At 29.9% G+C, this 18,432-nt stretch overlaps 2 protein-coding genes and 2 non-coding genes across 5 annotated transcripts; 2 read left to right on the plus strand and 2 right to left on the minus strand.

Moving 5' to 3' along the window:
- Positions 1–628: 628 nt before the first annotated feature.
- LOC110279621 (uncharacterized) lies at positions 629–2,855 on the minus strand. The gene is made up of 4 exons (XM_021139609.1): positions 2,267–2,855; positions 2,033–2,224; positions 755–1,750; positions 629–669 (listed from the first exon to the last, which is right to left on the minus strand). Exons 1-4 carry the CDS (start codon positions 2,853–2,855, stop codon positions 629–631), a joined length of 1,818 nt encoding a protein of 605 aa, XP_020995268.1.
- Positions 2,856–5,771: 2,916 nt separating this feature from the next.
- On the plus strand, positions 5,772–5,843 carry TRNAT-UGU (transfer RNA threonine (anticodon UGU)). The gene has a single exon. It is a non-coding gene; the product is annotated as a tRNA-Thr (tRNA).
- A 1,206-nt stretch (positions 5,844–7,049) lies between these two features.
- On the plus strand, positions 7,050–7,121 carry TRNAT-UGU (transfer RNA threonine (anticodon UGU)). Its single transcript has one exon. It is a non-coding gene; the product is annotated as a tRNA-Thr (tRNA).
- A 97-nt stretch (positions 7,122–7,218) lies between these two features.
- Positions 7,219–11,409, minus strand: LOC107476767 (serine/threonine-protein kinase-like protein ACR4). 2 transcript variants are annotated; one of them, XM_021137336.2, is made up of 3 exons: positions 8,906–11,409; positions 8,235–8,619; positions 7,219–7,934 (listed from the first exon to the last, which is right to left on the minus strand). In XM_021137336.2, exons 1-3 carry the CDS (start codon positions 10,730–10,732, stop codon positions 7,378–7,380), a joined length of 2,769 nt encoding a protein of 922 aa, XP_020992995.2. In that variant the 5' UTR covers positions 10,733–11,409; the 3' UTR covers positions 7,219–7,377. The 2 variants fall into 2 exon arrangements, with proteins under 2 accessions (XP_020992995.2, XP_015952135.1); XM_016096649.3 differs by having other exon boundaries at positions 8,235–8,634.
- Between the last annotated feature and the right edge of the window lie 7,023 nt (positions 11,410–18,432).

An 18,432-nucleotide genomic window follows, 5' to 3' on the forward strand; every position in this document is an offset into this window, starting at 1 on the left:
ATGGTGCCCACTTGCAATTGACAGATCTCGCATTTCAAGAGAATCTAGAGGGCCACGTTGTTGGATTTCCTAGTGGCCTAAATCTAGCTCTGTAAACTCTTCGAATTTGGTCCATCTTGTATACTTCATGAACATACACATGCCAATCAAGTCGCTGATTTGCACAACAAGCAAATACATGTCGACACGGAATGCGATCCACTTGGAATTCGCCACAGTCACAAACTCTTCGACGTAGGTCGACTGCGTACTCCACTCCACTAGGCATCTCACGTACCTCGAATACCTCATTCTGTCTATCAAAGCAACTAACCTGGATGTTTCCCGATGCCCGCTGATTTGCATGCAATTTAGTCGTCACAACCTCAGAGAACACATGTCCAGCATTAATACGTGCCTCAGCCTCGGCCCTTTTTCGTGTGAATAACTCATTAAGCTTGTAAAACGTTGCCTTAACAAGTGCAGTGACTGGGAGATTGCGCGCTCCTTTCAAAACCGAGTTGATGCACTCCACCAGATTGGTTGTCATATGACCCCATCGGTATCCACCATCAAATGTCAAGGCATACTGCTCGCGCGGTATCCTGTCTAGCCAGGTACTGTAGGCCTCACCGCGTTCGCGCAGTCGCTAATAACGCATCTCGTACTCGCGGACCGTCCTCGAATATCCTGTGTTTCATAAAAGGCATCATCATAAAATCATGCATTATAACATAATATTAGACAATAATTGATTTGTTTTATTCATATTTACCTATGTTGACGATAAGCTTCTGCAAGTATGGAGCCTTGAACTTTCTCAGGAAGTTCGACTCTATATGCCTGATACAAAACATGTGAAAAGCCCTAGGAGGAGACCAGGCTCCGTTACTCCGAACAATAGCTGAGTTGATGGATTCATGTCTGTCGGATATAAGGCCCACACCGTCACGCGTCACCACATGCTGTCGCAAGTTACTGAGAAAAAAGTGCCACGCGTCTGAAGTCTCCCCCTCCACTATCGCGAATGCAATGGGCACAATATTGTTGTTGCCGTCTTGAGAAACTGTCACTAACAGACAACCTTTATATTTTCCATACAAATGAGTTCCGTCTACCTGCACTATTGGCTTGCAATGTCTGAATGCTCTGATACATGGGTAATAACTCCAGAAGACTTGATGTAAGACACGGATGTCAGGAACCAAGTCATCACCCTGGTACGCAGGCATTGTTTCAAAGTGAACGACCGCTGATGGCTCTTTGTGACACATGGCCTCAAACCATATGGGCAAAGCTTCATACGAAGCTTCCCACCCGCCGAAAATTGACTCCACTGCCTTCTGCTTTGCTAACCAGGCTTTTCGATAATTTACAGTGTAATTAAACTTCGACTGTACCTCCGCAATGACTGATTTTACTTTTATAGATGGGTCAACTTCTACCAACGGCTTAATGGCTTCTGCAATTGTGTCGGAACCCAATTTGGAATGATCTTGAGAAATGCATGCTCGAGTACACGTGTGACTACCATTGTACCTCCTTACCTCCCAGCAGTACTTTCGGGACATTTTACTCACCCTGATCAGCCAGTCACAACCGGAACCGTACTGTGTACATTTAGCATAGAATGTTGTTGGCTCCGACTCGTACACCCGATAATCCACGCCTCGACGGATTGTATAATCTTTCATCGCCTTAATCACTGCCTCCCTAGAACTGAATTCCATCCCGACCATAAATTCACCATCCGCTACAACAGGAAGCTCTGCTACATTCACACCAAAAATTATGTACTCTAATTAATAACTATATATTGGTCATATAAATATAAATAAGTAATTAAATACATAAGAAAGAAAAAATCAACAAAAAAACTAAACGCTAATTACCGTAGTTATCATAACCGAACCGGTCATCAATCAGGTCAAATGACCGGGTCACTGGTTTATCCGGTTGAACCGGTCATAATTAAATCAAATTATTAAAAATTATAAGAATAAAATTAAGCTGAACAAAAAAATAAATAATAACACAATCAATATCAATATACCAATGTCGGAACCGGTTTCGTTTGAGCCGGACCAGTTTGGTTCGAACCGGGCCGGCTTGGTTCGAACCGGTCCGGTTTGGTTTGAATCGGTCCGGTTTGGTTTCAACTGGTCCGGTTTGGTTTGCTCCGGTCCGGTTTGAACCGGTCCGATTTGAACCAAACCTGCCATGTTCGTCATGCTAACTAATAAATCTGTCATATTATTCTATCATACATTGTATCAAAACTGCATACCTGCATTCATATACTCAGGAAATTCCGGTGTATGCATGGCCTCCAAGTCCAGTGAGCGCATGAAAGTAGGCTCCACAAACGGATGCTGGTTTACTAGTGCATTTGCCACATCGGCCACATCTGCCTGCATTGTGTCCTCGGCTTGATCTCCATCTCCACCCGGATCAAGGCATTCATAATTACTTTCGAATTCCTCCTCACTATCACTATTATAATTTTCCATCTCAATATTCCGGTCTGCTTCCGACTGCTCAAACTCAATATACAGCTCGATGAATGATATCTGTGAGCGAGTTTCCATGTACACTGAAAACATATCTTGCATGCTCGCTTCATCGGTTACATATTTGATTTGAAACTGAACGAACCCACCAAATACAGATACTGGGTTCCTGTACAAAATGCACGATATTCTTCTACATATTTGAGAATCCATCTTCTCACAAATTACACCTTTTAATTCTTCAAACGACAATGTAAATGGAATAATAATATCCAATGAATTTTTACATACAAATTTTACACCTTCAGCTGTTTGTAATAAAATCTGCCCATGATAATAAATCTTTAACAATACTCTATCATCCATTATGATGTACTCACAGAAAATACTCTCAAACTTACTGCAAATAGGATCTTCAAACAATAAACATGAAAGCTGCTGCCGAAACAATGAACAAGAAGAAGAAAGAACTAAAGAGGTTTCAGAAGAGAAATTTCAAAGCCTAACAAAAAATGGAGACTTCGGGTAATGTCGAGGTATATATAAAACCATAAATCGGACGGTCCGACCGCATGCCAATTTTACTACGCCCTGAAATCGGACCGTCCGATTTTCATCACTTTCAAATTCAGAATTTCTATCATTCAGCAAATCGGACCATCCGATTTCAGTTAACTTAACCAAAAATATCGCAGCCCCATGTAATCAGATGGTCCGATTACTATGCTCGAAATTTTTCCTGAACCACAAATCGGACCGTCCGATTTGTGCACCCCCTTCTCCAACAAAGAAATCGGACGGTCCGATTACTAGCCCCTGCTCAGCTAACTAACGCCGTCACATTACTGTATTATCTCCTCAAACCATCATAACGTTGAGTAACACACGTTACTTTCTCATATGAAAATTAATGAGCCATTGGATTAGATAGTGAGAAGATTGATTTATAGTCATGGATTGGATGGTAAATTGACAAAGGTGAAGTTTGAAAAGATAATGAAAGTAATAGTTTCTAGTACAAATCTTTTTTTCAATTCTGCTAGGTAAATAATGAGAAATTTGAACAATGTGAATAATTGGCTAATAAATTAGTCTACTGAGGATTAAAAAAAATACTCCAATTCAAGTTAAAAAAAATTCTTTTAACCTTATCATTAGAAGTTTTAACCATCCATTCTCTTTTAATGTTAATTACACTCTCTTCTAATCCAAACTCCCGCCCTAGTGCCGTTATCGTTTGTCGTTACCAACCTCGAGTGCTGTATTAAGAACAAACATTTCATTTATATTAAGAATAAGAGAAAATGCCATTCCCCTCCCCTGAGAGATGTTAAAATGACACTTCCCTCCCCTCTATTTATAAAATATACATTTCCCTCCCCTATAACCTTTAAAAAAATTCCTCTTTAATCCATTTTAAATTTTGTGTTAACTAATGTTAACTTTATTCATTTTTTTTTGAAAAACAAAATTATTTTTACAAAAATATCCTTTAGTAAAAAATTTTATTTTTTTGTCATTAAATTTTGCTTACTAAAATACCCTTTAATAAATTATTTTTTTATTGATTAAATTATATTTTTACTAAAATATTTTTAAAAAATTAATAATTAAATTATTTTTTCTAATATACCCTTCAATAATTTTTTTGAGAGATTACATAATTTGAGAGATTACATAATTCAAGAGAATTTTAATATAATAAGAGTGAAAAATGAGAAAGGAAAAGTGACTGCCATTTGTGCTTCTGAAGGTTGTCCTTGGAGGATTCATGCTTCTCCTTCTCCAGATGGTATTGCTTTTATGATCAAGAGTTATGAGTCAAGGCATACTTGTATTAGAAAATCTGAGAAGGGAAATGCTAATTCTACATGGATATAGCAAAAAAGTTAAAACAATCTTTAAATGCTGATCTAAATATGAGCTTAGTTAGTAATCTGGAACGGACTGTGAGGGAATTGGAATCCTAACTCAGAAATTGAGTTTAGTTAGTAAATAAATATAAAGGGATAGTATGGTAAATTAGAATATTAATTTTATTGAATAAAATATTTAATTTTTTTAAATGAAATATTCTGTTAACATTTTTAACTAAATGGATTAAACTGTACGTTTTACAAATAGATGGGAGGGGAGTGTCATTTTAGTATCTTTCAGGGGAGGGGAGTGTCATTTTCCCTAAGAATAAACATCTCATTTGCGTGAAAAATAAACATCGGCAAAGGTGGCGGAAGGAGGGAAGGAAGAAGCGAGAACCGCCATGAAATCTTGCGGTCGAGGCTGTGGGAGGCAAGATAACAGAGTGGAGATTCTGCATGACTTTGAACAATGCGTTGGCGTCGAGGTGGTCATTGTTGTAGACAGTGGTCGTGAGCTGCGACGGTAAAGGTGGGGCGTGGTCTGCACTGCGATTTGAGGTTGCTATGGAGCGCAAGCAGGACGAAGAGATGCTTCGGCAACTGCGCCAGGGTGAGTCTGCGGCAGCAAACAAGTTGCCGATCGGAGTTTACAAACAGAAAATGAGAAGTTAGCGTGATATTGAGAGTAACAGTATCAATGGTGATTTGGTTTAATTGCTAATTCTTATTTTTAAAATTTTAAAATTTAAAATTAAAAATAATTAATTAATAATCTAATTTATAATTTTAATTTTATTTTTTTTTTACTCTATTGTTCATATTGTTTATAATTATTATTGTGTCTTCTTTAGTTGGTCATGACATAAAGCTATGTAAAATTCATTCTGCAAAAAAACACCCGAAGGGAAAAAACAAGTTGGTTTACTTAAATGACATACGTATCAAATATGTTTCTCAAATAGTTTATCAGTTTATCTAAATGCAGAATTTTATTTTTCTCTAAAAAGTAAAACTGTAAGTTCAACCAAAAATTCTTGAAAAATGAACCATTTATCTCCCTACTAGTTAGTGGTTATTGATGAATGAAAATGGATCCTCTCCAATTTTTTTATACTTGAGAAAATAAAATGTGATCTCTCGTCATTAACTTTATAAGTAAGACTAAACTTAAATATGAAAGAGAAAATAATAAAAGGTAAGAGATTTCGATTGACACCAACCAATTTTTTTTTCACGAGAGAGAATCTACTCCCCTAGTGAATCAACTTCCATCCAATACATTGTCTAGCGAGCTCTTTAATACTTTTTCACAAAAGAACACTGGATCATATGATAGTTGAGGACTCTAAAGTTCTAGCAAACTGTATGAAAAATCTTTTAGATTTGCTATATACATGATAAGTAAGGACTTGAATATCAACAAGCCCTTATAGCTCAGTGGTAGAGCGTCAGTCTTGTAAACTGAAGGTCCGTAGTTCGATCCTGCGTGAGGGCATTTTCTTAATTATATATTAAAAGAAAAATGTAACACGCAAAATAATATATTTTAATAAAAAATTTGTTATTGAAAAAATTATATTATTATTTTTTGTTTTATTAAACTTCTCTTTTTAAAAGTGTGAAAAAAAAATACTAATTCTTCTATTTTTTAACCTAACCTACTTTGTCATGCATATGAGTATATGCATCAAATATTTAAAATAAAAATTTTGTAAAACTTTGTCATGACAAAAGATGTACATTGTGAAAAAAAAGAATACTAATTCTTCTATTTTTTATTAGTTTTTTTAAAACAAATTAATAAGATATGTAACACACTTAATTGATTTTATCTTTTTATGCATATATTTTTTTAACAAAAATTATAAATAACATGAATGTAAATTCAAATGCTTTTGTGCATGACAAGTGCTTTTAGCCTTTCATACTTGTAAAATAATATAATTTAAACAATAAAGTTGTCATTAAAAAAATATTTTTATCAATTTATTTAATGTATTAACTATTCAATTTGCTATTGATTTTTACAACTCATCAATAATTTTTTTTAATTGATTGTTCTGTAATTGATATTTAAATTCAACATATTTTGTCAAATATATAACAATTTCTTTATTAACCTAATTGAACTCAGCAATCTAATCCAAATTTAAAAATAAAGAATTAAAATTCAAAACAGTAAATAAAATTTAATTAATATTATATTTTTTAAAATAAATTACGATATGGATACTACATAAATATCATAAATAAATGAAGCAATTTTTTTTATTAAAATATTCATTAATAGAAACGAAAAGAGATGTCCACGTTATAAGACTACTAAAATTAAATATCTAATTTGTTTTAACTTACAAACATTTAACAAAATGATTTAACATGACTTAAACATGGGATAACTACAATTCAGCAAATTTTCTAAACAAAAAATTATAGTAATTCCAGCATACAAATTTTAACTTTTAAATGAAGTTTTGAATTATTGTTATAGTCTTTTTGAACTACTTACTATATTGTTTAATTTTATGTTATTGATTGGCATCATATCAATTTCGACGAACTTAACCGACAAAAATTTGTTAGAGATGTTACTTTATATATTCGATGTTTATTTTACAGAAAACAGTATATGCGTGGGGAATATTTCTAAAATTCCTATGAACAGATAATTATCATTAATTAAGAACTTTAAAATTAATAAGCCCTTATAGCTCAGTGGTAGAGCGCCAGTCTTGTAAACTGAAGGTCCGTAGTTCGATCCTGCGTGAGGGCATTTTTTCAATTATTTATACCTTGGGTTTTTCTTGTTAGCTTCAATATCCAAAACACATGTAACATATAATATAACTTTAGTAAACATTAGTGGTAAAATCACTTTGTTCTCTAGCAAAATTAACTCAGTTTTTCTTTCCATACACATTTTCATCTTCCCCAACAAGTATCTAAACAAATACAAAGAACAAGATCATCTAAGAAATGAAACCAAATTAAAAGTTTCCTCCAAGAAGATATATATGGTTGGTTAGAACTTAGAAGTTATGTTGCAAGAATAACCTCTCTCTAGGAGAAGCAGGTCCAATCTCTTCCTCAAGACTCTTCAAACCATCACCACCAACACCAACAACATTTCCCAAATTCTTATTCACTTCTGCATTATTACTAATGTTATTGTTGTTGTTCTTCCCTCCTTCAACATCAGCATCTGACACTGAAGACTTCCTCCTCTGAGAAGATGTAACACTTGGGAATGTTATCCATGATGGTGCCCTGAACTCAATCCTTTGATCCTCAGTTTCTGCTACCTCAGTGGTCTCAGAAGCTGATCTATTTGATGATCTTTGTGATGATTTCTTGTGCAACCTATTGCTTCCCAAAACAACCTCAGTTGGCAAAATTGGTTGCTCAATGCAAGGACTTCCCATTAGCATTGCTAACCCTCTTTCCAATGCTGTTGTTACTTTGTCCATTGAAGGTCTTTCTTTCCCTCTCATCCTCACACATTTGCATGCCACATTTGCAATCCTTTTCAAGGCCTCAAGATCACTAGGAGGTTTCAAAACTGGGTCTAATATTGCAGCTATGTCACCTATGTTTCACCAATAAGGATATGAGTATTGGATACAAATAAATATGACAACTTTACTAAAAAATAAGATGTGGGAACAACAATATGTATATTTCATGGTATATCCCAACCCGACAATTAATTTGTTGTGTATTTGCAGCTGACTAATAGGTTGCTCTATATATAAGGTAAAATTTAAATCCTCGACAATTTTTTAAGTAAACGAGTGAGCTAACTACTTGACCAACTCAAGTTGGTTTAATATATATTATATAACAAGTATAAAATAAAATTGCGGAGTTAAAATATATCATAAGTTACCTGACTTGATCAACGGCACTGCCCATTCAACAATGTTCCCTTCTTCATATTGCATGTCAATGGCTTTTCTACCACTTAGAATCTCCAATAACAGAACACCAAAGCTATATACATCAGATTTTGTAGTGAGGTAGTGAAGCCGATAGTACTCTGGATCAAGATAACCAAGAGTACCAGCTGGTAATTCAGCAAGTGGTGAACCACTGTCTGCAGGGCCTAACAATGACAAGCCAAAATCAGCAACTCTTGCATTGTGTTCTTCATCAATAAGAATGTTTGATGATTTTATGTCTCTGTGAATCACTGGTGGACATGCATATCCATGCAAGTACTCAATTCCTCTTGCTGCTTGGACTGCAATTGTTACTCTCCTTATCCAATCTAGCTGCTCCTTTAACACCTATGTTGCATTAATACGAATACAGGTATTGAATACGATAATTGTTCTAAGAAATTAGAGAGTAAACTACCAATTTAGCTCCACAAAAAAATTGAATGCTGACAATTTAATTCTCGAAAGAACAGAAGCTTTGGTACACTAGCTTATTTAGTTCTTTTGAAGTTAAAGTGTCAGCGTTTAAATCTTTCAAAACTAAACTACTATAGTCTAATTAGTCATGGAAATGTAGCACAAAAAAGTGAAGTATTTGTGTTATTATAGTTTTCAGCACCTTATTTGGTCCATGAAGGTGTTGATGCAAGGAACCATGGGCCATGAACTCATAGACAAGAAGCCTTTCGTTTCCTTCTTCACAATATCCTAATAGGTTCAGCAAATGTGCATGGTTCAACCTTGATAGCAAGTCAAGTTCTGTGTGAAACTCCTTTGAATTCTTCTGCATGTTTGTGGAAACTATGGCCCTCTTAACAGCAACAACAGTGCCATCTTTCAGAACACCCTTGAACACACAAGAGAAGCTTCCTTTCCCAACAATGGATTCTTCTTTAAATCCATTAGTTGCAGTTTCAAGCTCCTCATAGGTGAACATTTGAGCCCTCCTAATCTTGAACTCCTCCAAATTTGTCCTGCTCTTGCTGTTAGAACCACCATTGAGTTTCTTCACCTTTGACCTTACTGAAGAACACTCACAATCTCTCAGCTTGTATCTAACATACAAAACTGAAGTCAACGACACAATACAAACCAAGAACACTGCAAAAGCAATCTCAGCAATAACAACTGGTAACTGCAAAGCCCAAAACTTATCATCATTTTTCTTCTTCTCAGAATTAGAAGATGAGCAATTTGATAAGCACTTAGATGAAAAACATGAAGAACAATTATATTCACATATTCTATCGGAATTCACACCACAAGAACTCTTCTGGTACATCTCAGAAGGACAATCACCACTGCTGCAATGAACGCAAATTCTTGAATCTGTTGACTTGCAAAGACCCTTTTGGAGATCAATCTCATAGAATCCAGGAGGACATGGATTTGACTTGCACATTCCTGGTGAAACAGCCAAAGGTAGTGTTTTTGGAAAACCAACACCCCAGCAAACAGGCATAAGAGATCTTTCAGCAAGAACACCACAAGAGAAGTAATCACCACCAGCAATCTCAAACACCTTGGTTCCACTTGGTGGTGGTGTGCTTGGTTTGATGATGAATCCCCAACAAATCACTTCCCTATCATAGCTCTTGATTCCACATGCATGAAACTTTCCTCCAACAACAGATAGCATTGGATCACTTGGTGCCAAATCAACATTACCTTGACCATAACTACCAGCATGTTGTTTCACTGAAACTGAGATTTCTTCTTCTATATCCAAGCTTCTTCCCCAACAAACAGCTCTTGAATTCTTCACACCTTCCAATATTCCACAAACATGGTATCCACCAGCTGAGATTCTCTGGAATCTTTTGTCATCTGGAATCAAAGTAATGACCCTGCTACTAGTCTCATCACCCCAGCAGAACACACTCCTATTCTGAGAGAAAAGGCCACAGTTGAATCCAGAACCTGCTGAAATTGACTGAAACATTCCATCAAACACATAGTTCCTAGTCATGTTGTAACCCCAACAATCAACAAATGAAGTGTTCCTGAATCTTCCAGTTAATGGCTTCCTCAATCCACATACATGGTGATCACCAGCACTGATGTCTATGTATTCAGCTTCCTTGATCATTGGTTGAGGCACCCCCATTTCAATGTAGCCACTGCTACCCCAACAATAGGGTTGGTTTGAATCCATTAAAAGTCCACATATAAAGCCATCACCAGCAGTTAGACCAATGAATGAGAAATGTGATGGTGTTTCATAGATTATGGCTGTGTTGGATCCATAACAGGTAACAGTATGGGACCCATCAAGCTTCAAGCCACAAAAGACTGAACCTTGTTCTCCATAAGATATTGCAATGGAAGACATGGATCCAAGACTTGTAACTTGTGACCACAAGTATGATAGAACCATCACATGAAAAAATAACCACAGTTGCATGTTCAAACCATAGATTAACAAGTCTCTCACTGAGAACCCCATGATGATGCACACCCAATCCAAATATCATATACAATAAAGTCTAGAATCTTCACTGCTCAGCATTGTGAATAAATAAACATAGAACACCACAATGCTATATATTGTTGCCATTACCTCAAACTTCTGTTCCTACAATCTCCATGTCTTTGTATAGCTAGCTAGAAATGCATGAAAACACAATAGCAATGGATCTTCTCATTCTGAAGTTTTCTCTTAACACAAGTTATCATCTTTCTAGCTAGCTATGCATGATGCAACACAAAACAAAACAAATAGCTAAGAAATGTAGTGGATTTTCTTCTGCCCACTTTGTTTCTATGAATGCTTATTAGGGTAAGCAAGTAAAACCTTGCATATTGCTGATGAGTTGGTGAGAAGAAGAAAGATAAACTTGCCATCTCAAAAGCTTACAAGCAACCATAGCTAGAGCTAGCTGCTTCAATGAACTTTGATTTGAACTCATCACTAGATCAACAACTAACTAACTGGTGGAAACTATGCTTTGATGAGTCCTTTGAAGAAAGCTCTATATAGTATATAGTTAATGAAGTGTATGTGAACTCACATTTTTGTTAAGAATAGTCAGAAACCTTTTCTTCAAAATGCAAATATTTAGCAATTGGCAGTTGAAGTTGAAGTTGATCATCAAAGGGAAGTAGAAGATGGATGGATTGTTGTTGAAGAAGGGTAAAGAGAGTGAGAGAGAGACGGTGGTGCAATAAATGAGAGAAAACTGCTACTTGTGTACGTTATGGGCAAAGTGTTGGTGAACACATTTATTGTCAAACATAAATGCAAAAATGACCTTTTCATGCCCAAAATATAGTGCCATAATACACCACTTACCATTCTCTCTCTCTTTCTTTCTTTCTTTCTATTCATCTACTTATATGGTTTTGGAAAAAACATTGATATATTGTGTTTTAAGGTTATATTTAAAAAGTATAATAATAAAATTTTTTAAAATTGTTGATATATCTAATGTATTAAAAATATAAAAATATTATTTTTTCAATAATTTTTAGTAAAATTTTTTATAGTATTTTTAAAATATGTGTTCAGGATATATATATAAAACTAAAATCATTGAAAAAAATAAAATTTCAGTTAAAAATAATAATTACAAATAGAATTTTTTATTTTCTTATTGTATAAAAGAATTTTAGACAGATAACAAATAATATATTATCGTATCACCAAAAATAAAAAAAATCAAATTCAATACTTCAAAAATCAATCATTTAAACATATAAATCTTATTGAATAACCATGAAATTTTTTTATATTATTAACATATCAAAATTAAATTCATAAAAAATTAAATAAATAATTTTTCAGTATATTAATAAAAAAATAACAGAATATATATGTGGGTTGGGAATGTTTCTATAAAGATGTGTAAAACGTCTTTTTGTAAAGACGTTGATGTATCGCATTATTATTGAACTGGTTATTTTTTAATTTCTTAACAAATTAGAATAAAATCGATTTTTTTACAACAATAACAATAAACCTAATTTTTTTAGGAATCTAATTATATTTTTAAATTTTCAAGAATTTAAATGTCCGTAAAACAAAAAATCAGGAATATATTTATCATTTTATAAAAAATTAAAGATATTCGGTTTAAATTATGTAATTTGATCGAATTAAACCAAGTCTAATAATTATAATGCAGATATTTAAATTTATTATTGTTGTTATAATAAACTTATTTTATTTTAATTTATTAAAATATAAATTATTAATCGATTTAATAAAGATATATAATAATAATATGATACATATAAATATTTAAAAAAAAGATATTTTTAATGTTTTTATTAAAGTAGTTTCTATGTGGGTTTAGCTTGGTACAATAATATATACCAAACCTCACACCTCAAGACTCAACGTATTTGATATGTGTCCCTACTACATTTAAATTCTTTCATGTACCGGCTCCCTCTATGGCTACCATCTCCACTCTCACCAAGTGACAAGTGTATCATCACTTATTTTTTCATTCATTTCCTGCTTTTTTTTTTCCTCCACTCTTTTTGCTTTGGTGTATGGACTGGTTAATGAATCTTCTCTGAGCATGTCCTTTTTCTGCCCTTAATGGATGCTATTAAACTTTAGCTTAGAGGTAATAATGTTATTGTAAATTACTTTCTATAACTCATAAAGACTGACTTACACTTACAATATTTCTTCTTTTTTTTGTTTCTTTTTGGTATTTTTTCATTATTTATTGGTAAAATTATTTCTTCTTTAATACTACATTTTACACTGTTTTTTTTTTTTTAAAGAAAAAAGATAAATTAAGCCAAGGTAGGTACCATGACAATGAAATAATGAGTTAGTTAGGGCATGGCGCGTCCAAAACTAGGGATTAGGGAATTATAAACTGCCCATAAATGACAAATCACTGCAAAAAGAAAAAGAAAAGGGACCGCAATTAAAACTAAATTTAATGTCTCCTAATTATCAATGATAAAATTTTATATTGACATCTACATTGTTAGGAGGGTACATAATACGAGTGAAATTGAATTTGTTTTGATCTAAATTTAGTCTTAAATCATTATTAGATTTATGTTATTACTTATTATTAGGTGCATATTTTTTTTTCTTTTAATTTCTGATTAACAAAAAAATGTGTCATTTTTATGTTATTTTTAAATAATTTTACTATAATTTTATTTTATAATATTTTATTTTGTCTTCAATTTATATATATTGTCTTTCTTTATATATATTGTTTGTGTATGTAGTTTATATGTTAATATTTTTATTGATTCTCTTTATTTTATTTTATTTTTTGTGTGTCTCTTTGTTGCTTTTTATTTTAGTTATATATATTCATTGATTTCTCTGTATTGATGTTCTTTTTATTTGAAATATTGTGATAGTTTAGAGTGTATGTTGTGACCCATGTGATATTCATTAATTTGATGTATCTTTTTAGATGGTTTATGTTATAATGTATTTAAGGAGTTGACTTAAAATTATAATATGATATATAAATTTATAATATGATTTAAAGTATGCTAAAATATTAGGACATTATCATATATATATATATTTTTTATTTGTCCGTTAGATTCAACTATATAGGATCTTGAAAATTATGCAATTATGTAATTAATTATTTTTTTAATTATTGTATTGATCATTTACATTAGTGAGACTATTTTTAATATTAATATTTATAAGTATGCTATTATTTATATAATTGATTGAATCATCTTATTTGTTTAAATTTAATTTATTGAATTAATTATTCAAGGTGTCATTGCTATTTTTATTTTTAAATTTTTTTAATATTATTTAACATTAACATAATAACAATTAAAAAAAGTAAGACGGAACAAAATTACAATGACGATAAGATTGAAATACCTATGATAAAATTATATTGATAATATACATTTGGGTATTACTAACAACTATGTTAGTAATTACTTAACATAAATAATAAAATAAGTTAGTTATAGGGTATTATTTTATTTAAATTATTAATAATTAAAAGAATAAAATGTCAGTAATTATTTTTAAAATAGACATTAAATTTAATTTTATGATACTAATTTATTTAAATTGTTAATAAAATTTATAATTTTCAGATTTATATCTACTCAATTTATATATTTTATTTTATTGGACTTTAACAAAAAATTGAGACTTGTATTTTTAATTATTTATTTAAAAAGTATAGTGAAATGAGTTATATCAATTATAATTAATTATCGATAATTGATATCAATAAATTGATTGTATTAATTTATAAGATGAATAATGTGTAATGAATGTTATGAAATTAATTATGATAAATTAATAATTAATAAATAAAAAATTAAAAGAGACTTTTTTATTATTTTTTAATGAATATATATTTTTATAATTTTATTCTCTCTTTATCTCTTCCGTTCACATTTATTTCTTTTAATTTATTTATCTAAGTAAATTATATTAATTATTTATATCAACTAATTAAGTACTTTTTATTGAATTATTATAACTGTGTCTTTAGACCATAAATTAAAAATATTATAAAAAATCTTTTATAAAGGTTGTTGAAAAATAAATATTTTTAAAATGTGAGACACAAATTAACTAAATTATTTTTCAATTTAATGTGTTTGATTTATTCAATATAATTGTATTAATTATAACTAATCAATTATGTAATTTTATTTGATTAGAATAAATATTTCATCATTTAATATTTTATTTGATTCATTAAATTACATTAATCATAACTTCGAATATTTAATTTAATTAGAGTAAATATCAAATTATTTTAAATTTTGTTTGATTCATTAAATCAAATTAATTATAACTAATTTATTATTTAATATGATCAAGATAAATATTAAATTATTTAATAAATAATATATAAAGCAATGAAATAAATGAACTCAATTAATTTAAAGTATTATCTTATTATTTTATGTATCCCTTTTCTCCCTCTTTATTTTGTACTTGAGATAAAATATTTGTAATTTTTTATTTTTGCTTTTTATCTTGATTTTGCTAAAATTTTTCTATGATTTTGATTTATATTAATTCTTTTTTTTATTTATTTTGATTAATAATTCTTAAGGGTATTATTATTTTATTTAAAGATAATTTAAATTTTTTGTAATATTTTTATAAAAGTTGATTAATAGATTCTTTTTAAAATATTTTTTTGAAATTTTTTTAATAAGATTGTATTTTGATTTTTCTCTTTCATTCTTTGTATTAATTAATTATATTAATCTTTTATTACAATACATTTTTATCTACTCGACACATTATCTTTTCTATCTTTTTTACTTTTTTTAATTACTCTTTTTACTTTATTTTTAATTGTTTATTTTATTTTTACTTCTCATATATAGATTTATTATAATTTATCACAAGTTCTTTTTTAATTTAAGTAATTTTTTAGATTATATTTTATCATTGATGCTTTTATTTTGTTTAGTGTATTTTTTTAGCCTGTGTTTAATATAATAATCTGTAAATATCTATTCTATTATGTAAAATTTAAATTTATACACTTAATGATAAAATTGTCGTAACATGTTTCTAATGATATTTTTCGATTTATTTCTTTTAACTCATTAAATTTATTTTATTATAATAAATTAATTATATCAACTAATTGATTTGATTAATTATTTAAATATCATACAATTTATTATAATTTCTATCAATCAATTAATTGTAATTCAAATTGAATGATTATTTTGTTACAAAATTATTATTTCCTAATCTATTTATAGGAAATACATATATTAATTATAATCGTAAATTAAGCCATTAGGCAATACATAAATTAATTATAATCGTAAATTAAGTTATTTTACATTAAATGACTTATATAATGTTCATCTCATTTGTTATCATAAATGCTGAATTAAATAAGTTATTATTACTTTTGATTTAGAATTAAATGAGAATAAAATCAGAGATATCATTTTATTTGGTCTTTCGGATTTAATGGGTGTCACACTCAAATATAAATAGTGACTTCCGAATTTTAGTCTCCAACACATCAAAGTCATCTCCGTAACTCTTTGTCCATAGAAGGAATTTCGATTTAACTCTATCAGGGATACATAAGGTTTTCAAAGAACAAAGGAATGGTCTGAATTTGCACGAATTATAAAGGTTCGAACTTACGACGTTGTTTCAATTCGTTGTCGTTGCGAGAATAACTATAATCTATATATGTCTAAGGACTAGAATAGATTAATATTATTGAAGTAATTTATTTCTAATATTGGTATTTGATTAAATTAGTTTTAGAGAAATTTAAATTGTTGACTCAATTTATAAATTACGACTATTCTTTTTGAATATATTATTTTTATATTTTTTAATATAATTTTTTTCTGATTTTTAAGTTTATTTTCTTTCTTGGATATATGTATCACTTTTTTTTTCATTTTATATTTCAGATTAGTAATGTAATTAATAAAAAATGTATTTAAAAAAAGAAAAAGAAATACTAAAATATCACTATTTAAAAAAAAGATACATGAAAAAAAGGAAAACGAAAATGTAAAACATCATTATTAGAAAAAAAATTATTAATATGCGTATGAATGGGGTTGGAATCGAGGAATATATATGGACATAAAAAATAAAAAATTTTGCACAACTGTAGAATAAAAAAAATCATATATATAAAATGAAATAGTTATAACAAATCTTCTGTTGCTGCATTGTGTTTTGGCTTTGCTACCTTGTTTTTCGTCCACGCTACTATCTCTGACTCCATTTTTTCTCCCTCCACCTCTGCCTCTGCCACCAGCTCCAAAGGCATTAAGGTTCCATTCTTTTTGCTTTTTCTATAAAAACTACATGTGAGTTTTGATGAAGTTCTTAGGTAGTTGATTGATTGATTTCATGGTGACTATAACTAAATGAGGATGATAAGTATATAAATTCAAAATTTCAATGAGAGATTGTGAGAGAGAGGGATGGGGGTGGGAAAACACAATAAGTTTATTTGATAAGCAATTCCTTGCACGCGCAAATCAAAGACAATGCGATTTTATAGATTTATAAGTGCTAATAGCCTTTATATTTAATTTGTTTTAGTGTGATAATTACCAATATATTTATTGGTGGATTTAACTATTACTATATTATTTATGATCATATTCAATATATATGTCTGATTTATTGAAGAAAGTAGATTATTAAAACCGATTAATAACTATTTTAAAGTTAATCCAATTAATACTAAATTAAAAAAAAGACAAACAATACATAACATGTTACTTTTTTATTGATCAAATTATTATAGTTTAAATTAATTAAAAAATAATTTAAAATTATAATTTTAATCTTATCACGTGCATGGCACGGGTAATTATACTTGTTATTAGATTTATTTTTGAGATTCTTATTCGACTCTAAATTCGATGAAAATACATTATTTTCGGATCACACTAAAACCAGGTTTAGACCGGTAAAGTTTGGATTTCAATAAACTTTATGTTAAATAATTATGATGCACTTATTTATAAAGAAGAAAAAAACATATTTGTTACCGTAAAGTTGATATTTATATTTGAACTTGAATTTTCCTATAAATTCTAATTTCATGTTTCTTTGATTTATTTTCTAATTCAATCAAGTGTGACTAAAAACAAAATAATAAACTTATAATTAATATAACATAATATTAGAATTAATTTAAAACATATATATTAGTCTTTTTAGGATATACATGGATCGGATAAAGTCGAGTTTGCTTTGACTTGAACTCGACCCTAAATAATGACTTGGACTATTTTTGAGATCTTTATCCGATTTTAAACCAAATACAATCATGCCAAATTAGCTCCCAAAATATTTAAATCCAGAGCGGATGTTCGGCACAGATGAGTCATATGCACCCCTATACATTGTAATGTTAATCTAAATTTCTTTTGAATTTTGTTAACAAATTCCCTTAAAAATACAAAAGTAAAACTTTTTTTTATAGAACAAAAATAATTTAAAAATTTGAACAATATTAATTATTTACTCTTAGCATATTTGTTAGAAAATCTGAATTTTTGTATACAAAAATATTAATTTATAATGACTATGTATAAAAATTTAACTCGAAAAATTACTAATTAACATGTTTTACACACAATTGGAACCCCCTAATGCAGATCTATAGTAAAACCCTTCACAATAAGATTTCAATTGTGTTTTGTGTCTTTTAT

This window comes from Arachis duranensis, chromosome 3, assembly GCF_000817695.3.
Source record: "Arachis duranensis cultivar V14167 chromosome 3, aradu.V14167.gnm2.J7QH, whole genome shotgun sequence".
Classification (NCBI taxonomy): domain Eukaryota; kingdom Viridiplantae; phylum Streptophyta; class Magnoliopsida; order Fabales; family Fabaceae; genus Arachis; species Arachis duranensis.

What these genes read in the sequence shown, in the direction of transcription:
- LOC110279621 (XM_021139609.1), bottom strand. Translation starts at nt 2,855, where the DNA reads ATGGATGATAGAGTATTGTTAAAGATTTATTATCATGGGCAGATTTTA. An exon ending in TCCTGAGTATATGAATGCAG is followed by an intron (nt 2,225 to 2,266) that starts GTATGCAGTTTT and finishes ATAATATGACAG; the next exon opens with ATTTATTAGTTAGCATGACG. An exon ending in GAAGCTTATCGTCAACATAG is followed by an intron (nt 670 to 754) that starts GTAAATATGAAT and finishes TATGAAACACAG; the next exon opens with GATATTCGAGGACGGTCCGC.
- LOC107476767 (XM_016096649.3), bottom strand. Translation starts at nt 10,732, where the DNA reads ATGGGGTTCTCAGTGAGAGACTTGTTAATCTATGGTTTGAACATGCAA. An exon ending in ACCTTCATGGACCAAATAAG is followed by an intron (nt 8,635 to 8,905) that starts GTGCTGAAAACT and finishes AATGCAACATAG; the next exon opens with GTGTTAAAGGAGCAGCTAGA. An exon ending in AGTGCCGTTGATCAAGTCAG is followed by an intron (nt 7,935 to 8,234) that starts GTAACTTATGAT and finishes GGTGAAACATAG; the next exon opens with GTGACATAGCTGCAATATTA.